The sequence below is a fragment of the Heterocephalus glaber genome, unplaced genomic scaffold (genome assembly GCF_053883595.1).
Source record: "Heterocephalus glaber isolate CG9 unplaced genomic scaffold, H.glaber_assembly_v1.0 deba00001509, whole genome shotgun sequence".
NCBI lineage: Eukaryota > Metazoa > Chordata > Mammalia > Rodentia > Bathyergidae > Heterocephalus > Heterocephalus glaber.
In genome coordinates this window covers 51,231,178-51,257,100 of record NW_028258325.1, presented here as the reverse complement: position 1 = coordinate 51,257,100, position 25,923 = coordinate 51,231,178, and the positions used below count along the sequence as shown (strand labels likewise).

Below are 25,923 nucleotides of genomic sequence, written 5' to 3'. Positions count from 1 at the left end.
ACACATAAAAATTACTTGGTCTAGGAAAGCAAACTTTCATTTTTTTTTAAGTGTTCATGCTGACTACATTAAAAATGGTTTGTAATTACAAAAATATGTAGCCAAATATTCACTATAATTGAAATAATTAATAATGGAGATAAACTCCCATAAGTGGTATAAACAAAGAAGAAAGTATGGAAGGGTTCATGGAAGGGTTCTTAAAAAACAAGGAAAACCCTTCAGTTAAACACACATTTCAATAACTTTACGAAAAGGCACTTTAAGAAATCTGACTGAAAAGCAATAATTATTGCAGCTTAACGTAATGGTGTTATACTTACTCATATTAATGCATGAAAACCAAAAACTATGAAACCTCACAGCAAAGATTTCAGAGAAAGGGTCTAGTATGAACAGTGAGACAACGCAGAACATTAAACACAAATTGAATGAAAGAACTTACCATGAACTACTGGTGCTAAGAGCAACATGAAGGTTAGGAGCTGTAATGGCCACATGGCTGTGCAGTTGTTTTCAGAGTTTCTTAGGGATGAGTGTTCCAGAAGTGAAACAAAGTAAGTGTATTTCTGGTTTCTCTTCTGTGTTCCAAGAAAGATGATTAAAACAATAAAAAGATTCAAAACAAGAAAGAAAATGTCCTCAAAAACGGAAACATCAATGTCCCAAATCTGTAATCTGCAAAAAAGATAAAAAATGGGGGAGGAGATGTTACTAAGTGAATATATTCTCATCTTAATTTTTGAAGCATCCTTTTATTTCCTGACTAAAACGTGTTTTTCTCTTGCCTTCTTCATCTTCATGAGCACAAAATTATATGTAAGACAAGTAATCTGAAAGACATTACTTATTCATATATACATAGTGTTTATACTAAAACCAGAATGAAAGAATTATATGTTGTCGGGCCAGGGATTTAGTTCAGTGGCACCGCACCTGCTTGCAAGCACAAGGTCCTGAGTTCAATCCCCGGTATGAAACGAAAAAAAAATAATTCTATGTTGGCACTGAAAAAATTAATACAAATGTATTATCTAAATATGTATAAGGAGACTTGAGGCTTACTTTGTACAAGTATTTTCCAGAAACATAATTTTTACTAACATCAGAATAGTAAATTTTCATTCATTAACATCACTATAAATAAGTTTGATAATGAAAGTTATGTGCATCTTTTACTTCCATTTCAGCATCTGATACTCATTCAGAAATTACACTGCTTTTCTATGTATTACTTTTCTGTCATCATAGACTTTTGTTTACAAAGGATGCTACTTTTAAATCTTTTTACAGTTTTAATTTTTTGACAGGGCTGGTGATTAAACGCAGGACATTGTGCATAGCAGGCAAGCACTCTACTACTGAACTATATTAGCCCAAAATGTTATTTTTTGTTTGTCTAAATTAGTAATGGCAAATCTTTCAGAGGTTTCAGTGATAACAAACAGCTTGCTGCTGCCTGCATCCCATAGTTTCCCCACCACTGGTCTAAAACCTCAATACTGAAATTCTAGGCATGTTATTGCCTAAATAATACATACAATTACAAACAAAAGTGTTTTCTTTATATTAGATTAAACAATGTATTTTTTAACAAGTATATAGATATAGACTGAATTGAAATGCAGCTCAAACAGGATAATCTCACTCAATAGAAGTTTATTGATTCCTCATTGATTTACAAAGCACTGTATTAGTAATATGGGATAATTACCGAATAAACCATGCATCTTAAACACCAGGATGTTGAAATTTGAAGTGAAAAATCTTGTATAAGATGGTAAATGTTTTAACAATGTGAGCAACAGTGTTAAGTATGTGTGAAACATTAAAAACCTTAAGCAGGAAGAGAGTCATTTTACTGAACCAAACTCATATAATATATTTGCCTGTTCTTAAAGTTTGCACAGACACATATTAAGAAGCCAAAATACTAATCCAAATTAGAAGACACTGTCTTTCTCATCTCCACTTTTAAAGCAGGTGCCCAGGTAAAATTAGGTTATCTTTATAAATTTTTTTATGTTCTAGTGACTGATACCGTATTATCAATAATTTCAGATCCTGAGTACAAAACTTGATTTTTTGAAAGTGATAGTTAAAATAAATCTGGTTCACTGAAGAATGTACCATAGATTAAACATCTCCATCAAGAAAATTTAAATTTAAATTTTTAGTGTTGATTTGACCAAAAAAAGTGAAGAATTTTGCATGTTACATAATTTGATGGGTCATAGTCACAACACAGGCACACTCAAGATATTGTATAAAACCTACCTTCAGACTTTGTGTATGGCATATAGAAAACATAAATCAAGTCTGTGTCTAGACTTGAGTCCCATCCCCAAGACATCTCATTAAGTATATGTAAATATTCCAAATTAAAAGAAATCCTTGGGCGGGGGATTTAGTTCAGTGGTGCCATGCCTGCCTCACAATTGCAAGGTCCAGAGTTTGATCCCTGGTACCAAAAAAAGAAAAAGGAAAAGAAAAGAAAACCTTGAAATCCAAAACACTTCTGATTTCAAGTATTTTGGAAAAGACATATTCAACCTACAATAAGATACATTTTGTCAAAATAAAAACCACAATCTGTCTGAAATACATGCCTCTATCATAAACCAAAATTACACAAATATATCATGTTTTTTAATATTGCTAACTTATAGCACAGGGGTTAAGAGCAATAGATTTTGGAACCAAACTGCTTAATGTCAACTATTGATTCTACTTCTATTGACCTTGGGTCAGTCACTTAATCCCTTAGTGCCTTCATTTTCCTGTATGGATAATGAGATTAGCATTACTTAATTTATATGGTTATATGAACATTCAATAAATTAAAAGTTGTAAGTTTTAATTACATAAAATACATAAAAACATGCCTTGCTCTGAAATGCTACTATGTGATAAATGTTCTATAACTTAATGTATAATAAAAAGATAATAAAAGATTTATTAAAGGAATGACACTTATTATTCCTCACTTTAGGGGCTGTGTGCGGCTATGCAATGAGATTGTAAAGCACTGTCAGTTTGGGCACCACTATCGCTCATACTAGCTTTTAAAATTAAACAGTTTCTCTTAAAAATTTGACTCAGGGCCCAGGGATTTAGCTCAGTGGTTTCACCGTCTGCTGCGCAAGAGCAAGGACCCGAGTTCGATCTCCAGTGTCAGAAAAAAAAAAAAGAAAAAAATTGACTCTGAAAACCAAAACAATCACAGTAAGGTTCAAGGATATTTTGTTTGTTTCAATATTTTAAAGAATCTTGCATTAACTATTAGTAAAACTTTTAATCATTAAGATTAGTTAGCAGTAATAAGGTTTTAATGTTCTACTAATGAATATTCTTAAATAATATTCTTAAATGTTCAATTTCCTTTTGGAGATTCTTAAGAGAGAAATTCTCAATCATCTTGTTTAATATTTTCAAAAATTGTTTAACTCAACACATTGCACATACATGTTTCTTTAGCAATTTCTTCCAAGTGTGCCCTGCTTTTGGTCAAGGGGGCATGTAAAATATACAAGGCATAAATCTTACACTGAAAGCAGAGGAAACAAAAAGGAGGAGGAGAAAGAATAATACCTACAGGGAGGGGGAAAAGAGCAAGAGATAAACTAGAATATGCAAGAGATAAAATATAAATCCAAATCAAAGATTTTAAAAAGAAAAAGAATGTGTTTCTAAAACAGAGGCAATAACACAGTTTTGAAAATCCAGAAGAATTGCAAGGAGAGAGGTAGAATTGTGCTAGAATTTGAAACTGGGTAGGACTTCACTAAACAGTTCTTGGCAAAATGCATTCCAGATTATGGGTTGTTATGGTAAAGGCAGACTTGGTAAAAGACCACACATCGCAGAACAACAAGTCTGGTTTCTCAATAGTAAGAAAGGAATAACAGAATATCATTAGAGGATCCTTTGCAATAGAAGTGGTAGAGTATTGAAGTCAATACAAAGAAAAGTAAACTAAATTGACTGGGTTCAAATAATGTATTTTGTAACATTTAATGACACATAACATCAAACCATATGAATCACTGCAAGTTCTTTTCTAAGAAGAAAGGAAAGTATATTCCAAAAAATACAGTCTTCAATATAGCTATATTCTACATTACTCTTAAACATTCAAATATTGGTGTCTTGAATTAAATTTATGTACCCTGATCAATGATTTAAAATAAGAAGCATGAGTTAATCAAGTTACTAACAGAAATTGGGGCACTAAATGAATCATAAAATTAATAAACCAAGTAGTATTTAGAAGAACCTAACATGATACCACCCAAAAAATAATGCATTATTTGCATTTTCATAATATGGTATTTTTGTCATTCTTTCTAAATGTACATAACAGTGCCTAGCACCTTTTATGTTATCTGAAAGCAAATACTGATTCCAGAGAATTAGTAACACTTTTTTTCACTCATTAAATTTATTGGTACATGTTAGGTATACAATATGCTGACATTCATAATTGGGAATTTGTACCTTTACATAATGTATCTTGCTTATTTTTTCCCCATTCCCTTGCCCTCCCTCCCTTCAACCCCTCCATCCCTCCTTATTTATAAAGGCTTTGTTTCCATTTTTTTCCTTTTCTCATATTTATTCCTTTTCCTTCTTTCCTTTCCCCTACCCCTCCCACTTCCCCTTCACCTTTGGACCTTTTCTTCCTATTTCACATTGAACAACACTTTTAGATAGAATGGTATTTTTATGCATGGGCAAAGACTACTTATCTGGGTAGATGTATATTTTGTAACACATTCAAGTAAAAAACAAAATATTCCCTATGAAGTATATATTTGCCTTGACCGTAAACTAAATGGAGTCATATTCATTGTCTTTCATTTCTGCAAAAGTTCTTATTTTCTTTTATAAATATATAGGCTATTGTCATTGAACAGGAGATATCAAAAAATCTAAGCCACAAGACGCAGCATGAATGAAAGACAGAATATAAGTTTTGGAATGAGAAGAAGCAAAGCTGAATTCCACTCTATATGAGTTGTGAGTAGTATAACCATATGCAGATTATTTAAATTTTTTAGGCTCTGATGTTCACATCTGAATTTATACTTGTTTTACCAAGGGGCATAAGGGTAAAGTATGAAGGCTCTATAAATATTATTTGCAAAATTAAGACTTAAATAAATGAAAAAAGGTTTTATTTTCACTTAATGATGGCATTTATATTCAAATGGGTTAAAATGGTACATGAGATTACATTTGGTAGGAAATGCCAAAGAAGAACATGTCATGGGATTTTGTTAGTGCCTGGATGGAAAAAGGAGTAGAGTCAGAAGCTACATTGTAAATACCATGCTTTTAGAGTATTAAATTGGTTATAGTACACTTGGGAAAAATGGGAGAAAAGAAAAACACCTTAGATAAGGGAGGGCAGTGACAATATTTGCTAGAGTTACTATGGTGGGGGTCACAGAAATCTAGTCCAGCACTGTGATTTAAAATATACATTATCTGAAGTAAGTCAAGACAAATTTTAGGTATCACTCTTGTATGTTTTCTCAGGGCAGAAGAAAAAAATCACAAGAGCAAAGGAAATGATGAGAACAGAAGACACAGAAGAATAAAGCTGGATATTGAAAGGAACATTTAGAAATAGAACAACACTTCAATTACAACTTTCAGTTGTCTCTTTTATTCTCTCTTTTTTCCCTACCATCTCCTCCATAAGTTTCAGACAAATCACAATTAAGTTAGATTCTGATTCACGTAATATTAATTATAATTTAAATTTTATTTCTATTCTATTAACTTTAAAGTTAATCTCAATTTTATGGTTACTTGAAATATTTTGAGTAAAGAAATGATCAACTCATCATCTGAAGCATTAACAATATTTTTGTTGTTTTTCATTAAAATATGTATCTGCTTATAATTGTATTTTATATAATTATAATTTGATGTTAGGTTAGAAAATAAGTCACCTACCTATCTAGGTAAATCTAATATGAAAGTTTTCTAGAATAGAAGTCCCATTTAATCTTCTTTCAGATACTGCTATAATCTAATAAATATCTATTAATATAGAGGAAAAAATGTTAATGTAATCAACATTGCTATTTGTGTCGTTAGGCCAGCAAATCTTATCCATGAAAAGGACTGATGTTTTCCACAAGATCATTTTGTAAAGTGCCCTTGAGCACTTTCCTGAGATTCCACAAACCATCTGATTAGAGTTTATTTCAAATAGGTTTTGAGTAACAAAATACTTACATTGATTGTGTTGGTTCAACTGTAAATAAAATCAATGAGTTTTAAATTTAAGGGAAGTATGATTATGATAGTTCAACTCGTTTGGGTAACAATTCAATTGTTTGACAATCAGATAACTAAAACTAAACAAATGGATTTTGTGTTCTTTACACACATACAGTTTTTAAATCTTTTCCTAATTAAAATGAAAACACTAAAAAAAAAAAGAAAAATCTGGGCAGTGACATGTACTTCAGCAATCCAAAGCCTGCTTAGCCTGAAACAGGCAACAAGGGCCAAGGTTTAATCCATAGCACCAAAAAAATTAAAATAAAATGAATAAAATTACTCATAAAATCCTAAATATTCATCAAAAGTTTTACTTAAAATATATCTGAATGAAGACAGCTGTTAACAGAATACTAAAATTTATCAATTATTTTACAATATGTCACTTAGAATAAGATTATTTTTACATTTCTAGGGGAAGAGGAAGCAAGCTATAATTAAAACATTCAGACTCTAACAGATAGTTACTTCAAAACAAATAATGTCACTTGAAATAGAATCATGTGCATCTATTTCACAATCCACAAAGAAACAAGCCAAAGGGTCACCCTCATATCAGCAGTTAACATTTGAGTCCTCCTTGCCATTTTAGGGATTGTTCTTCAAGCTTCTCGTGCCTAACTTAGTTAACTGATGCTAACTATACAAAATATTGTTACTATTGTAACACCACCATCATAAAGGGGTATTTAATTCCTAATAAGCAAGAGAGAAAACAGGGATGGAGAGGTTAAATTACTTGCTAAGATTACATAACTAAAAACAGTCATTTGCATATTTGGACCTAAACAGTATCCCAAATGTTTATGCGAGGAATCACCAAATCCTACTGTCACCCATCACTTCTATTTCTAAAGATTCAGCAGTAGGACTATGTAAAGCTAAGAAGCTTTGAGTGAAGTGTGATCAGTGTTCAACTTACAGGTTGAATGGAATAAGATGAAGAGGGAGGAAATAGTTTACACATGGAAACACTCAAACAAACTTCAGCTTGTGAGAATCATGTCCTAAACACGGTGCCCTCAATATCTGCACTTGGCATCCTACATGTCTGTGACACCGAGGAGCCGTTTTATTCCCTTTTTTCTGGGTGAAGGACAAAATTACTGATTTCATGGAAAGAATAACATACAGTAAGGACCTTGGAGGTATTCAAGAGGCAAGCAAATGTCTACTAACTACAGAAAAAGTTAAAAACAATCAAGGAAAAAAAGCAAACATATCTTTCTAGAAAAAGTTTTTTTTAAATATTCAAAAATCTATTAATATGTTTAAAAAATCATGAGTATTTAATTGTTATCAATGTAATTTTCCTAAAAACAAAACTGAGATTATTTTCAATGTTACTGAAAACAAGAAATTAAATCTTCAAAGGTGCATTATTTGTGACTCTCTCTTGGTTACTTTAAGACCCAAATTTGTAAATGAAAGGTCAAGTCTGCTTTAAATGTTTCTAAAATTTATTGATCTTGCACCATCTACTGAGCTTTTATGCTTAGGATATACTGGTGCTGCCTCATGTTAAATTTTATTTTTGACAATTTTATAAGAAATTACCTGAGCAGTTCATGATTGACAACTGTGACATTATAACCAGGGATAAAATGTGCTGTAACTGAATTCTCGGGTCTGATTTAAAGCCAAAATAATCATGTTTTCTCCCGTGCAATTCTAAATACTATCATTATCAATGCAACTGATACTACAGTCAAGATTGGAAAAAGGTTATTTCAACTGCTGAATATAATGAACTTCCAAATTAAATAATCAAAATTATATTAAGGTACAATATGAGTCTAGGAGAATCGAAACGGAAACTATCTAATTACTTCACACTATTTCTCCGAAAGCAGTGGCAGGTAATAACTGAATAAAGATTAGAATGGAAAAGTTACAAGAATTGAAGAAATAATGTCAATTCCATAGTATTCCAACTCCGTCTAGCAGACAAGAAAAAAATTGTACGTCAACTTGCACTTCCTTTGAAGACTTTGCTAAACAAAGGAAAATGCAGGGAAAGGCATATCTATGAGCTAGCATAATATATTGTACAATTTCAATGCAAACATTTCATATTCTCATTTTATAGAAAATTCAGTACCTCATTTTTCAAAAGGGGTTTTAATTTTAAAACATATTATAGTAAAATGGCAGAAATCAAAAAGTAGCAAAGTCCAAAGATAAATCCTTAGCGTCCGTTTGACTAAAAAGAGTATTTGTGTACTATGTTCGAAATAGTTTGTTGAGATTATGCAAACAATGTAGTACTGCTTGTGATTCACAAAATAACACAATACAGCTTTCCTGTATTTTATACCCTGTAGTGTATCAGTATCAAGCAGGCAGAGTAAAAATACACGTTTTGAAATTATCTCACCTTCATAGGGTGAACCTCTATAGGTCTCAACTTAACCACCTTCCTTAGTGGGCCATTATGGAGCATTAGTGCCTAAAATACCCAAAGGGAATCAGGGACTGTCATGGCCAGGAAAGAGTTTCTAAGGTTGTGGCATATGATGCAATATTTCTGTGGTAAATTTAGCATGACTAGGAGGCTATTTAAGTACATAAAGAATTCACCAAAAACTACATACACATGTGAGGAAAAGAAAAATAGTATAATGTTTTTCAACAGATGGTGTTATCCTTGTAATACCAGTGGATGTCCTATCTAGCAGAAAACCCACCACAATGCCAGCCCTTAAAGAAGAAATTGAAAGTACTTCTTACTGCAATCTCACTGGCCAAGTTTACCCAAGTAGCACGTCACTGTACTAATAAATGCCTGGAAGCTAATGGCCAACACAAAGATCACCTCTTATAATTGTAGAGGCCAAAGGTAATTTGTGTAAATCTCATGATGTCTCGATAAGTTTAGTTTTAAAATTTTTATATAACTTTCTTTTCCTGGAGTGTGTATAACTTTTTATGGTAGACTCTATATTTATGATTTTGAAATCAATAACTAATACAGTAAGATTTACCATGATGCAGGTTGAACTGTGCATCAACATTTTTCTATAGTAATTAATGATTAGTATTTATGAGTGCTAAAATACAAATAGGTGGTTTTACAAAAGTTAGCATTTAAGATAGCTGCTTGAATTCCCAAGTACATTATTCACAGGGAAGAAAATAATAATGAAAGTAAATAAATCTTTTAAATTCTTGAAATATAATATATAATGACTGAGTTAATTTATTTTATTTTTCCCCCTTCCCCTGCCCTCCCTTCAACCCCTCCATCCCTCCCTACTTATAAAGACTTTGTTTGAGTTTTTTCATTTTCTCATATTAATTCCATTCCCTTCTTTCCCTACCCCTCCCACTTCCCCTTTGCCCCTTTTCTTCCTATTTCACATTACCTATTATACATTTTAGTCCTTATGTACACTTTCAGTTTCTCACACTAGAGAAACTATTCGGTATTTACACGTGTGTCCTATTTATTTCACTTAAGAGTATTGCCTCAATGTGCATCCATTTAGCAATAAATGTCTCTAATTTCTCATTTTTAATGGCTGAGTAGTACTCTATAAAAGAAATCACATTTTCTTGATCCAGTCTCCAGTTGATAGGCATTTAGGCTGTTTCCAAGTTTTGGCTATTACAAATTGTGCTGCTATGAACATGGGTGAACATATATCACTGTGGTATGATTCTTTTAACTCTTTGGGGAAGATATTCAGTAGGGGAATAGCTGGGTCAAATGGGACTTCCAGTCCTAATTCTTTGAGGTATCTCCATACTGATGTCCACAGTGGTAGCACCAGTTTACATTCCCACCAGCAGTGGACCAGGGTTCCTCTTTCCCCACAGCCCCACCAGCATTAGTTGTCGGATGCTTTCTCGATAGCAGCCATTCTTTCTGGAGTGAGGTGGAATCTCAGCGTTGTTTTCATTTGCATCTCTCGAATGACCAGTGATGTTGAACATCTTTTCATATGTTTATTTGCCATGTCTACTTCTTTGTGTGAGAAATGTCTGTCCATTTCAGATGCCCATTTTTGGATTGGGTCTTTAAATATGGGAGGTCTGATTTTTTTTTTAACTTTTTTATAGATTCAAGATAGTAGACCTTTGTCTGAAGGACCGCTGGTGAAAATTTTTCCAACATTGTGGGTTGTCTATTCACACTGCTGGTGGTTTCTCTTGCTGTGCAGAAGCTTTTTAGTAAAAAGAGGTCCCAGTTGTTGATTGTGCCAGTTCACGGGCAACTGAGGTTTTGTTCATAGTCTTTTCCTACCCCAATGTCTCCAACAGTTCTACCTAACCTCTGTTCCAGCTGGTTCAGCATTTCTGTTTTTATATTTAATCTTTAATCCATTTTGATTTTACTTTAGTGCATGGTGAGAGATGTAAGTCTAGTTTTAGTCTTTGGCAAGTTGAAACCCAATTTCTCCAGCACCATTTATTAAAGAGACTATCTTTCCTCCAGCGAGGATGTTTGGGTCCTTTGTCAAAGATGAGGTGGCTGAGTGTGTCTGGAGTTGTTTCTGCATCTTCTAATCTGTTCCACTGGTCTTCGGGTCTGGTTTTTGCCAGTACCATGCTGATTTTTCACACTAGCTTTGCAGTATAGTTTCAAATTTGGGGTTGTAATACCCCCTGCCATGTCTCTGTTACCTACAATTGCTTTTGCTATTCTGGGTCTCTTCTTGTTCCAAATGAATTTTTGGATCGTTTTCTCAAGTATGCCGCAGGGATTTCAATTGGGATTGCATTGAATCTATATAGCAATTTTGGAAGTACAGCCATTTTCACTATGTTGATCCTTCCTACCCCGGAGCAAGGGATATCTTTCCATTTTCTGATATCCCCATCAATATCTTTTTTCAAAGTGCTATAGTTTTCAGAGAAGAGGTCTTTAATTTCTTTTGTTAGGTTGATTCCTAAGTATTTCACTTTTTTGGGTGCTATTGTGAAAGGAATTATTTGCCCTATTTCTCTCTCCATGAGTCTGTTGTTCCTGTAGAGGAAAGCTATTGATTTTTCTGTGTTGACCTTGTATCCAGCTACTTGACTGAATTTGGTTATTAAGTCTAGAAGACTTTTGATGGAGTTCTTGGGGTCTTCTATGTAGAGTATCATGTCATCTGCAAATAAGGACAATTTGACTTCTTCACTTCCCATTTTTATTCCATTTATTTCTTTCTCTTGTCTAATTGCCGTGGCTAATGTTTGCAAAACTATATTGAACAGGAGTGGTGATAGTGTACATCCTTGTCTTGTTCCTGATTTTACTGTGAAGGATGTCAGTTTTTGACCATTTACTATGATATTGGCTGTTGGTTTTTCATAGATGGCTTCTATCAGTTTGAGGCAGAGACCGTCTATTCCAATTTTTTGTAGGGTTTTTATCATAAATGCATGTTGGATTTTGTCAAATGCTTTTTCTGCATCTATGGAGATAATCATATGGTTTTTGTCCTTGGCTCTATTGATAGTGTATTACATTGATTGATTTGCATGTGTTGAACCATCCCTGCATTCCGGGATGAATCCCACTTGATCAGGGTGTATGATCTTTTTTTTTTTTTTTTTTGTATTAAATTCTTTTATTGGTACATTGTAGGTATACAACACAATTACATTTCTCATTGGGAATTGTACCTTTACATAATGCATCTTGGTTCTTATTTTTTCCCCATTCCTAGCCCTCCCTTCACCCCCCCAACCCTTCCCTATTTACAAAGACTTTATTTCCATTTTTTCCATTTCTCATCATTTTTTCCTTTCCCTTCTTTCCTTTCCCCTGTGCCTCCCACTACCCCTACCCCTTTGGACCTTTTATTCCTATTTTACATTATCGATTATTCATTCTAATAATTGGTACATTTTAGGTATACAATATAATGACATTCATCATTGGAAATTTGCACCTTTACATAGTCTCTCTTGGTTCTTATTTTTCACCCTTGCCCAGCCCTCCCTTCAACCCCTCCAGTCCTCCCTATTTACAAAGATTTTGTTCCTACTTTTCCATTTTCTCATATTAATCCCATTCCCTTCTATCCTTTCCCTTAGCCCTCCCACTTCCTTCCTCTTTGCACCTTTTCTTCCTATTTCACATGACCTATTATACATTTAGTCCTTATTTACACTTTCAGTTTCTCACACCAGAGAAACTATTCAGTATTTGATCTTCTTGATGATCTTCTGCATTCTGTCTGCCAGTATCTTATTAAGGATTTTTGCATCCATGTTCATTAGTGATATTGGCCTATAGTTCTCTTTTTCGGCTGGATCTTTCTCTGCTTTGGGGATCAAGGCGATGCTTGCTTCCAGAAATGATTTAGGGAGTATTGCTTCCCTTTCAATTTTGCTGAAGAATTTAAACAGCAGTGGCAGCAGTTCCTCTCTAAATTTCTTGTACAATTCAGCAGTGAAGCCATCAGGACCCAGGCTTTTCTTGGTTGATAAGTTTTTAATTATATTTTCAATTTCATTTATTGATATTGGGTTGTTTAGAATTTTTAGGTCTTCTTTGTTCACCTTTGGTGATTCATACATGTCTAGGAATCTGTCCATTTCTTCTGTGTTGTCCATCTTATTGGTGTATAGGTTCTTGAAGTAGGTATTGATGATTCTCTGGATTTCTGCTGGGTCCGTTGTAATTTTACCCTTTTATTTCCTAACTGCATGGATTTGGGACTTTTCTTTCCTTTTTCTGGTAAGGTTAACCAAGGGTTTGTCAATTTTGTTGATTCTTTCAAAGAACCAACTCTTGGCTTCATTGATTTTTTGTACTGTTTTCTTAGTCACCATTGCATTGATTTCTGCCCTGATCTTTATAATTTCCTCCCTTGTATGAGCTTTGGGTTTGTCCTGCTCCTCTCTTTCTAGAAGCTTGAGGTTCAGTATCAGGTTGTGTAATTGGGCTCGCTCTGTTTTCCTAATATGAGTATTCACTGCTATGAATTTCCCTCATAAGACTGCTTTCATTGTGTCCCATAGATTCCAATATGTTGTATCGTCATTGTCATTTATTTGAAGGAACTATCTGATTTCTTCTTTAATTTCCTCTGTGACGCATTGGTGATTCAGAAGTGTGGTTGTTCAATTTCCATGTGTTTATGAAGTTTTTGCAGTTTTTTTTGCTTTTGATCTTCAATTTCATCACACTGTTGTCTGATAATATACAGGGGATAACTTCAATTCCTTTGCACTTATCTAAATATGTTCTATGAGCTAGTATATAGTCTATTTGGAGAATGACCTGTATGCAGCTGAAAAGAATGTGTGTTCTGATTTTGTGAGGTGAAACACTCTGTAAACATCTGTTAAATTCATATGTTCAAGAGTTTGAGTACTAGTATTTCATTGGTTGTTTTTTGTCTAGCTCATCTATCTATTTGTGACAATGGGGTATTGAAGTTCCCCCCCCACACACTATTATATTTAGTCCATATATGGTTTTTCATGTCCATTAGTATTTGTTTTATATAATTGTGTTCACTAGTGTTTGGTGCATAGATATTTATGATTGTCATCACTTCCTCTTGGATTGTTCCCTTTACAAGGATACAGTGTCCTTTGTCTCTCTTAATCAGTGTTGTTTTGAAATCCACTTGGTCTGCAAAGAGGATAGCTACTCCTGCTTTTTTTTCAGGTACCCAATGCATGGAGGAGTACTGTTTTCCACCCTTTGACTTTCAGTCTATGAGTTTCTTTTTGAATTAAGTGTGTTTCTTGTATGCAGCATATTGTTGGATCTTGCTTCTTGGCCCATTCAGGCAGTCTATTTCTTTTGATTGTTGAGTTGAGACCATTAACATTGATGGTTATAACTGATACATGTTGAGTTATCATTGTCATTACTTTTTCTTTTTGTTTGATCCTCCCCCTTTGCTTTTAATTTCTTGTTGTGCCCAGTGGATTCATTCTGCTGGGCTTCCTGGGGTTGTGATTCTTGTTGTCTTTTCCTAAAATTTTGTCTAAAATTTTTTGGAGTGCTGGTTTGTCATTCATGAAGTTCCTAAGGTGCTCTTTGCCATGAAAGTATATTATTTCACCATCAATTTTGAAAGATACGTTTGCAGGGTACATCAATCTGGGTTGGAGGCAGTTTTCCTTTAGGGCTTGAAACACATCAGTCCAAACTCTTCTTTCCTTGAGGGTTTACACTGAGAAGTCTGCTGTGATTCTGGTAGGCTTTCCTTTGTATGTAACTTGCTTCTTATCTCTAACTACTTGCATAATTTTGTTCTTCTGTTCGGTTTCTTGAATCTTAACAATTATATGCTTATGTGTAGATTTTTTTTTATCAAGGCTAGTGGGAGTCCTATATGCCTTGCTTATTTGTATGTCAAATTCTTTCCCCCTGCTTGCGAAGTTTTCTGCCATCACTTCTTTGAACAGTTTTTTTTATGTCATCTGCACTCTCTCCTGTTTCTACATTGATTCCAATCAGTCTTATGTTATTTTTCTTTGCATCACCTAACAGCTGCTGGACTGATTCCTCCCTTACAATTTTAAAACAATTTTTTTTCATAGTCACTAACTGCAATCTTGTCTTCTATATCTAAATTTCTGTCTTCACATTGGCTCATTCTGCTGCACAGACTTTCAATGGAGTTTTTAATCTCCTAGAAATCTGTTTGCATCTGTTTTATGGATTCCATTTGTTTCCTATGTTGGGATTCCATCATGTTCCTCATCTCCTCTATTTTTTTATCTGTATACTCTCTAGATTTATTAATCATGTCTTGTACTATCGGCAAAATCTTTGCTGTTATGTTAGAAATTATTTCTGATTTCATTTTTTCCAGATCTTCTTTCATTGCTAGTTCAGGGAGTCCAGGTAGTTGAGTATTAGAGTGTTCCATATCATTTCCCTTTGGGGTTGTTCTAGGTGATCTGGAAGTCTGGTTCTGAGGCTTGTTTACCTGTCTTCTCATTTTGACAAGAGGGTGGGTGTTCCTGGCACCTGCATGGCTCACCTCCTCTGTGCTGAGATGGGAGCCACAGCACGCCCACCGGGAAGCATCCTCTAAGCTGGGAGCTGTGGTATGCCGACCCAAAAGTGTCCTCTGGGCTGGTAGCTGTGGCACGCTGACTTGGAAGTGTCCTCTGGGCTGGTGGCTGTGGCACGCCAACCCGGAGGCCTCCTCTGTACTCGACTGAGCTAATTTATAAGAACATGTAACAAATATATACAACTTAAAAGAAACTAAGAAATAGAAAACTACTTTCCATCCTTTATTTCAATTCATTCAACGATAATACACAGAAGGTATAAGTTAAAAATATAAACACTCCAAGTTCGTGGACATGAAACCCTACTTTCTTGTCAAAACATCTCTTTACTTTTAAGTGGATGACTGAGAGGTGAAGGGAAAATACAGGGGTTAAAAAAAATCAGAATGAAGCCATCCTTTTGATCCATTTATCTTGCTTCAGTGAATAGTATCACTGTAGAAACTGACTTGGAACAGTATTAGATCAAAGTCTAAAGCACCATTCTCCAGTGATACATTAGCAAATGATTAGGGGGAAACAGTAAATAATAATAATAAAAAAAAGATGTGAAACAATGTGGAAATTTCCAAATTTCCACTTGAATGAAAAAGAATTACTGTTTTGGCTAGCATATTTACATATGTGAGAAAGAAATGTCAGGTTTTGCACAGAGGCCCACAACAAAATAATTTTATAACAAAACATGCTGTAAGTAGTTATTAGTATGCTAGCTTGTTTATTCACACACGTGCAATAATATTTTATATAAATGTACACATAACTACACACTACTACATAAAGCCATTCATGAGACCTTCATGCATATATTTATCCAAAAAAATTGAAATACAAAATCTTTGCTTTTCTTTACTAACCAAGTACAACAAAAGAAAGTTTACGAATTAAAAATCTAATAACATTATTATTTAATTGCAATATATGCATTCTGTAAACGTTGGTATATTTTATTTTATTTTATTTGTTACTAGGGATCGAACTCAGGTCCTTGCTCTTGTGCAGCAGGCATTGAAACCACTGAGCTAAATCCATGGCTGTAGTCCGTTGGTATATTTTATAATGTAAAATAAATGGCATCTCAAATCAAATACTGCCAAATACTTGAAATTTGTAAAATTAAACTAAATGACTCCTAAAGATGCTGTATAAATAATGCTATACATTTTCTGACATAGATAAATAATTCACTCAAATATAATAACTTTAAAACAATAAGTAAAACCCAAAAGTGGTTTTGTTTATTGAGAAGAATAGAACCTGAAATAGAGACACCCTTATTAATAAAGATAAAGGTGAGCCTAGCATAGGGATGCACACCTGTAATCCCAGAACTCTAGAGGCTGCAGCAGGAGAATTGTAGGTTTAATCCAGCCCCAGCAACTTAGTGACTCAGTGAGCCCCTGCACAGAATGTAATCATGTACTGCAAACATGTGTTAATAAATGATAATTGAAAAAATTTAGTCTGCTTTAAATTCTTTCGTAAACATTTAAATTTCTTAATAATTAAGGCATCCGCTAAAATGATTTAATGGCTTATTTTTATGTAAAAGCATGGCTGTACTGATGCCTGAAAAAGGCTATCCCTAAACCCTTTGGTAATAATATCTTTAAGTTATGTAGCTTTTAAGAATACATTGATGTTTGAGTAAACAAATCATTCCTTTGTTCAGTCTTTCAGTGATTCATCAGGATAACAGAGGAGCACCTGGGTTCTAAAGTGACCCAGATTAGCAAATGGTACAGAAAGATCTATAGCGCCACTGCTTAACTCTTGGCTCTAGGGAGCACAGATTGACCTTGATGGTCAGCATCCTTAATATCACACACTATTTGCAGAAACATATTCCTACCTTTCCTTTTTCATTTTTCGCCTTTATCTTTTTATCCCTGTATATGATCACTATAAGGATAAAATTTTGTATTCATTAGTAATTTTGGTCAGTATGAAAAATGCATAGAATAAATTGATTAAATTCTACCAGTAAGCATAATGAAATCATTGTATTAATTAAGTCACTGACAACTATATAATTTCAATGCCTTGGGTGCCTGAAATAAGTGTTCATGGTTATAGCTGGTAAATTACTAGAGGTGTGTTACATACCTTTTAATTTTATCATCCTATATGAGACATCAATATTAGCCAACAGTTGTTCATCAGGTAAGTCAGTGTCTCTTAGAGTGATTTACTATGCTTTAAAAGAAAACAGTCTGGATAGTATTTGCATATAGCTGATGACTGGTGATACTGTGTACCTTTTCATTACCTGTTGATCATTGATGTGTCTTCTTTTGAGAAACATCTATGCAGGTCATTTTTTCTCCTTTGTGGTGATGTGCTAGGCAAGCACTCTGCCACTGAGCTACACTCCCAGAACACTTTTACTCATTTTTGATGGGGCATTTGTATATATGTGTGTGCTACTGAGTCATATGAGTTCTAATATATTTTGGAAATTGATCAATAAAGAAGAAATATATAGTACAAGGGGCCAGGGATTTAGCTCAGTGGTTCTGCTGCCTGCCTTGCAAGCACAAGGTCCCGAGTTCAATCCCTGGTACCAAAAGAAAAAAAAAAAAAAAGAATATATAGTACATATAAACAATGAAACATAATTCTGTCTTTAAAAGAAGGAAATTTTGCCATATGAAACATCACGGATGAGCCTGGAAGACATTACACTGAGTGAACTCTGCCAGACCAGAATGAATCCACAGCAGCCAGCTCATGGAGTGAACCACAGAGTGGTGGTGAGTGATAGCAGCAGAGGCAGGAGATGGGAAATGTTGGTCGAAGGGAACAAAGATAAATGAAATTTGGAGGTATAGTGTAAAATGAAACGACTGTAACTAATAATAGAGTATAACTAATAATAGAGCTTTAAATACTATAAGAGGATAATCTTAAATATTCTGCCAATAAAAACAGAAAAAAATGGTAACTTTGTGATGTGATGCATATATTAACTAGCTTGATTGTGGTAATCATTTCACTACATCTATATACATATATATCTCAAAAGTTTTAGGTATACATCATACACACACAACCTGTCCATTTATCAATTACACCTAAATAATATAGAAGATATTTTTCAATTTTCAAAAAAATTAAAATTAAGAATTCTGTATTCTTATATATGTAACAGGAATATTAATTTAAAAGAAAAGGAGAAATTAACTTTATGAACCAATGCAATATGGGTCACAAATTTTAAATATGTTAACATCATTATAGTCATTTTACTCCTAGTGTATATTTCCAATGAATTTAGCCTTGAGATCCCTTTTTAAAGTATCCCTATTTTGTAGCAGAAGTAGTTGATCTATACAGAATGATCAGCAGCATATAAATGTTAATTTACTTCTAATAGAAAGGAAAATTAATCTACGTGCAAGCCTGGGGTTAAAAAATAGTTGGAAATTCAAAAAAATCAAAAACACAATTGTTTGACCTTCTATCTATAATTGACTTGCTAATAACTAATATCTTTAAAGAGAAGGGCAAAGACAATTTTTGACAAGTTCAGTTGTCAGTTCAACTGCAATGTAGCTTCAAATGCGTACCAACAGAACAACAAAAATCTGTTGAATATTTCCTATAAGATCCATATTATAGAAAGAAAAATTTACTACAGTGTATTTTTTCTTCATCATGTAAAGGTAACATTATCTGAAATAAAATGTATTTTTTAAACTTCACACAAATAAAGACATATACATGTGCACTCAGATATGCACATACTGTTTTCAAATTTATTTTTTTGTAATTGTTAGTGACGCATGATGATTCCATCCATCCAGGAGATTTTACATATATGTATATATATATATTCCTTCTTAATCATTTTTAATTCCACTTCCCTCCCTACCCCCCCATTTCCACCCATCCCCCAAAAGGAATCCATTATTAAAAATCAGTGGTACGCACAAATTTCCTGAATGCTATCAGTAAATATCAAACCACAAAATATCTTCATTTCTAGACCCAAGAAATAGATATAACAATTACTTCTAGGGCCTGGGATTTAGCTCAGTGGTGCTGCACCTGCATGGCAAGCACAAAGTCCTGAGTTCGATCCCAGGTACTGGAAGAAAAAAAAAATATCTTTTTTTCAAACAGAAAAGCGTGTGACTTCCACTTCTGGATCCTCCAAATTTTTTAGAAACTTATATATAAAAACATACAACAGAGGCCAAAAAAGAAATGTTGATTGGCAGTCTGGAGAAAATCAATAGTCCCAGTGATTAAAACAGTTAATCAAATGGGGAAGTTTCTCTGAATTCTAAGGAGCACTAAAACCTACATTTCAGAGATCATTAAACCCAAAGCACCCATTAGCTACTCAGAGATGACCCACTGTTTCCTTTTTTCCTGTGTTGATTCGCAGTGATTCAGCCTAAAAAGCAAAGGCTCACTTTCACTATAACCAGAACCACCCTGACCTTACTGGAGAAGCTTTTACACAAATGCATTTGTCAGTGTGTGTTGGAGAATCTTAAAACAACAAAAGATAAAAAATTATCAGGAAAGAAATGTAGCATTAATTCTTTCATCACAGAGTTCATTCTAGATGCCCATAAAAATTTCTCTTACACAAATCAACATTTATTGGCTCTGGGCGATGCGGTTCAAAATAAAAGTGATTAAAATTTTATGTTCTATTCTCTAAGCAAATTTATAGGGAAATAAAAATGCAATGTGTTACTCTTAAGACATATTATGGAGAAATTAGCCAAACTAGTTAATATATGTAAAAAGTATAAAGTCCTTATTTGGATAATAATAGTGAGTCAGAATCAAGAAAAACTTAAAATCATCTACTTTAAGTACCCTTTTAACAGAAGAAATGTAATTTATTTAACATTAATAACTGATTTTTTAAATTCTGCAATTATATGTATATGTTATACCAAAATAATTAAAAGTTTTTGTAAATGGTAACAATAAAGTAGCATTGCAGTGTTATGCAAGGGCATACTGATGACAACACAAAAATACATGGAAAAATAGTTTTAGATTTGAGTGTCTTAAAATTGCTTAAGAGCAATAAGGAGGAGATAATATAAACTCCCCAAAGTTGTCCTTATTATTTTTTTTTATTCACTTCTACTAGGGGGTACATTCGCCAAATATCTTCAATAAACTTAGGAAAATAAAAGTAAGTTCTGCTAATAATGAGCTAAAAAATATACAGTTCAAATTCTTGATTCCATAACTTTTAAAAAATTAAGTCCATTGTTACAGAGAATTGAGTGGATTAGGGTATGTTAATATTTCTACAAAATAAACAGTGATCTTCATTTGCTTCAAATTCTCTATGTGCTTATGTGTATGTAGCATTACTATTTTATATAAGGTGATACTATCTTTAAAAAAATAAATGTTACTATAGTTTAATAACAATGAAATATAAACAAGTACCACACTAAAGTTTGCCCATATTGTCAAATGAAAATTAAGCCATGAATATTCGGACATAGTAATGAAAAATCTCAGCAATTCCTTCTATTGCAGTTCACTCTTTGACTTTATATTATTTTATAGAGGCCCAAACTATGGTTCAATTTAAGTTTAGAGTAATGAACCTAAAAATTTACTGAAAAACTATGAATAGGGATTGTTTAAAAATTACGTATAGTTGTATTTCTGTGATATTTATTTCAAACTTCAAAAAGTAAGACTCGATAAATCTCTTATTTATTATTTTTGACTGTTTCCAAGTGACCCAAGTTGAAATCCTTTTTGAAAAGAAGAAAAGATAGATGGAAAGAAGGAAGGAAAAACCAAGGAAGAAAGGAAGGAGTAGAGGATGGGATAAAAGAATCCTAACAAAAATCATTATTTTTACAAACTGCATTCACAAGGGTATTTGTTGAGTAGTTACTTATGGAAAAAGGAGCACTTAATTTTGAAAGAAGACAGACTATATTAAGGATATTGTGCAAAAGAAAACTTGACTCAAAGTGCCCTGAAGGAAGATAGATTGTAATATTAATCTACACAAATTTGTTGAAAAACTTATTTATCCTTTAAAAGTCAAAATTTTTAAATGATTACACAAAAACAGAATTTTTGAAATTTAAGGTTTTCACTTTTTCATCAGTACACAATGTGCAGATTTGCTTCACAGTGAATCAGATAATATCTACAAGTTTTAATACTAAATGTACACAATCCATAAATCTTACTTGTAATAGAATTTAGAAATTTCATTTACCACTGATCTAATAGTCTTGAATTGAAGTTAAAATCCTTAAAATACTGTCAGTGTTTCTAAGGAGTCTGTATAGTCATAGCAATTAACACAAGATCCTGGCAGGTATTTTGAATAAACAAAGAAAATATAAAATATTTTATAACTATTAATCAAGGCCTACACTCAGTAGTCATAATTCATCAGTGCTTCAAAAAATCATCAAGCCTTTGCTAACACTTCTCAAATCCACCTTTAAACTGCACCTTTATAGAAAATATCTTGCCATTAACATTGTATTTTATGTACTTCAAGAAAGACATAGTACCGTAGGGACTAAGCAGGACTGACAGAAAAGAAACCATAAATCTCTGTCAGGCATTCAGAGATGAGCTCTGAAAATGAAATACTTTTCTTCTCCCTTGGCTGAGATAACATAGTAGATTTGTTAATAGTATCCCAACTTGTTTGATCTCCCTCAGCTTACAATAAAATATATTCAAAATTTTAGGATTCAAACAAATACTATCATTTTACACAGAGAATTAAGGGACCTTTAATTCATGTGACATGCAATAAATACTACTATACAGCAAATCAATGATAAATCAAGAAGCATTAGAAAATTTCCCAGCCACAGAAACTGTTCAATATGTTCAATTAGAGCACCAGAGACATGTATTTCACATTTTACTTTCTTGTACTGTAATAGTTGGCTATATTAGGCAAAAATAATTTAATCGATTGTTATGAGGTACACAATTCTTTGGTGAGAGATTAATAATTTATAATTAAAAATGTACCTATGTGATTGGGCCATAGGGATTTAATGAAAGTAGGACAGTCATTTATATTAATTTAACTAGCGACTTCAATATCTTGTGGGAGAAAATAATTTATCTTTGGAGGAGATACATTACATAGGGATAAATAGGTACAATCTAATAACATTTCAGTGAAGTAAATTTATATTTTAGAAACCAAAGAACCGGTAACTCCTTGTGTTAAAGCTTCAAGACAAGTACGTCTTTTGCCATTCTCATTTCTGTTTAAGAGGGAAAAATACTATAAAGAAAACCCAGTAAGAATATTTTCCATGTTGCCCCTTTTTGCAGCTGAAGTGCTCTCACTGTTTCTTATTGTTTGACAAAAAAAATTTTAACATGTTTTAAGAAATAACTAACCTTTGAGTCATGCACAATATTACTTTGGTTTTTGTAAACTTTGCAACTGGTAAGATATTTTAATACACCACAACAAGAAACAATGTGAATAAATAAATCTGTGTCCTAAAAATGGTAATTATCATAATAGTGACATTTTGCTGTTGCTTATATTTAACTTCTAGCACCTGTCGTCACAGGGAAGCCTCTGGCAAAAAATACTCATCGACTTTTTTCAGTCATTCACAAAAGGTGACAGGATCTGCACCTTCGTTTCTTTTCCCTATTTACAAGTTACAGTATTTACATAAGGAGACACTTGCATATTAATGCCAGTACTATATTCTGATTATATCAAAGTTTTGTTCAAGCTTTCTTCTTCTTTAAACGTTTTACATGCTGACCATATTGTAAAGGTAGAGAAGCTATAGTACAAATACCTACCATCTTGTTTCCATAACAAAATAATCCCTACTTCTGTCATACTCATGGATATTTTTACGTCTACAGATGTTTTTCCGACATTTCTTCAAAATGTCTATTCCCAATTCTTTCAGAGTCCTCGCCATTTTATTCCTCTCCACTGTTCACTCTTGTGCAACCCCTCCAGGATAATAAGGCCCAGAAGGACAAGTTTATGTTTCATTCATCTTTTCTTTATGTCACAGTCACCTAGCATAAGGCTGGGCATCTAATAGATGGTCAACAAACGTCTGCTTCACTACACTGAAGTAAAACACTCCAGTGATTGAGCTTCTGGATCCTACAGAAAAAGAGCTAATTTTAGGGGAGGAAAGGTTTTTTTCTAAATAGAACTTAATAATTTAAGAGTTAATAATTATTCAAGCCTTAGTTTGTCTCATATGCTACTAGCCACACCATACAAGACTGTGGATGGTTCTTTCCTCATTTATTTTAGGGATTGAAAGTATACTCATTCTACATATGGAAAAGCTAAGTCACAAACACTCATTAAACTAAGTGCTGGATACATGATTCTCATCATGAAGTGTCAACCTAGCCTGCTCTCATTCATATATCCACTGCCCCCATAAGAGGAGAGGAAAACACTCCAGTCTGCCATTTCCAAGCTCCCTGTGATGGCTCTGATTGTTTTGCTCCAGTCATTGTGCAGGGCACCTAGAGTACAGGAGGAAATAAGATGGAGGCATTTACCTTTGATTTCTACCTTTCTCATACAAAGAAAAAGTTTCTCTTCCTTTAAACACACACACACACACACACACACACACACACAGATGCTTTCTTTTCACAACAAAAATTCTCACCTTAACACCAGTAAATGTTGGCTCCACAACTTCACAGCCACTTCAATCTCTAATTTATTCCAGACCAAGTTGGCTCCCTCAATCACTGAAAATTCACTAAAAATTCCTCAATGGACTTAAAAAAAAATCAAATCCAATGTGCTTCCATAGTTTTCACTTTATTTAATTTATCTCTATCACTACTGACTTCTACACCTAAACAGATCCTCGGCTCCTAAAATTCAATCAATTGCAAGGAATAAAAGAAAGTGACACCACATAATAAAGAAAGTTCAAACACGTAGCTTTCCAAATAAAAAATCCATTGGCCGAAGATGTATCAGTTCTCTCAAGGAGAAAGAACTCGAGTTAGTTATAGTCACAGTTTAAAAACATGTCAAAGTCACCTCACCCACGACTGTCAAGACTTTCCTCATAGTGTATCTTCCTTTTATTACTCCTGCCAAAACCACATCTCAAGTCTCAGAATTTGTGATTAGTACTCTCAAGATGAGCTCCAGTGATTCTGACTGCTTGTTTCACGCCTTTAGAAAATCCATTCCCCTTGAGACTGGGTAGGACTCATTCACTCATTCTAACCCACTGCATGTAATAGACATGAATGGAAAAGTCTCCAAGATTAGAGACTAAAAAGACTGCAGCTCACACTTAGGTACTCTCCATTTAGCTCTGGAGAAAGCCAGCAGCCATGTCATGTACAGCGATGTGCGAAATCCCCTGTGAATGAGGTGCGAAGGAGATTCTACACTTTCAAGGCTGAAACCTTGGCTGACAGTGTAACTGCAACTTCCTGAGACACACTGATCCAGAGGTGGGCCATCAAGCACACCCAGATTTATGACCCACAGAAAATCTGAGAAACTGTTTAACATACTAAGTTATAAAGTAATCTTGCTCATGTGTAATAGTGTAATACCTTATCCTGAGAGTAGTGTTTCAGTGCCCTAAAGAATTTTATATTGTTCTACAACTTGTTTTTTCACAGCTTAACAGGGACCATGTTTTTCTCTTAATATTCCATAACTAATGGTTGAAACATAATAGCAGATCAAAAGTACGTCAAAAGTACTGAATCTATTACTCAAGTGTCCACAATCTTCAACTCCGTGTTGATTTACTGTTTCCTAAAGACATTTAGCAAGTCACTATTTGAGGTCCTGACATTTAGTGACTTTACCATGTGCAACCCAATCTTACAAAAAAATTCACAATTAGCACAAACTTTGTTCAATAAACTTTCACTCATTACTTCTGCAATTTCAGAGAAATCCTGTAACCTAAATGTTTTTGTCAGTTAAAAATTATCCTGTTTTATTGGCTCTACAGTAAGTTTTAAATTTCAATTACTGCCTAAGTGTTACTACATACTTTCTTCTCCAGTTTCTTTCAAAATCTTAGTGCTTCCAATTTTATGAAACATATTCCTCTTAGCATCTGATTATCATATGTTGCTGAAAAGTGTAAAAATCAAACAGGCAATATCTTTAATCTTGGTACAATAAACAGCACATTCGTTTATACCAATAAAATTGGTACACTGGACGCTCGAGTTACAACCAGCCTAAAATACAAACAACTTGGCTTATGACTGGAATTTTAGTTTTAACACAGGACCAAAGTCTTGAGTTACGTCCCAGATGCTGGCCACTTATGTTTCCAGATGGTCTCAGATACAGATTTAATCCTTAAAGAGTTCTGGAAGGAACATTACAACATCCTTTCCTGTGCGGGGATAACTAAGAAATCCTGGACCAATGTCTCTCTAAGGACACTGAAATTTGTCTGTATACAGGAGACACTTTGAAGGCTGTGTAGAGGACACGGAGCCTTCAATTGACCAACTAGCGTATTACCAATCAAATTTTGCTTATAATGACAAATAATTTTCTTAACAGAACATAATTCCATGTACCTTTAATCAGTTATACACTAGTAGTGAAAATAACACAGATCTTTTTAAAAACCTTGCTTTTTCTTGAAAAGCATACATTGTAGA

At 33.6% G+C, this 25,923-nt stretch overlaps 1 protein-coding gene across 30 annotated transcripts in view; it reads right to left on the bottom strand.

The window, feature by feature from the left end:
* Adgrl3 (adhesion G protein-coupled receptor L3) overlaps positions 1-25,923 on the bottom strand; it is an 878,168-nt gene that overhangs the window by 582,091 nt on the left and 270,154 nt on the right. For 29 of the 30 annotated variants that reach the window (XM_087187879.1, XM_004849675.4, XM_021262304.2 and 26 more), the window contains exon 3: positions 446-678. In XM_087187879.1, coding sequence (XP_087044005.1) covers positions 446-500 — 55 coding nt within the window. In that variant the 5' untranslated portion in view covers positions 501-678. Of the gene's footprint in view, positions 1-445; positions 679-2,277; positions 2,297-25,923 lie in introns of those variants that run through there. The other variant, XM_087187868.1, reaches the window with a different exon arrangement.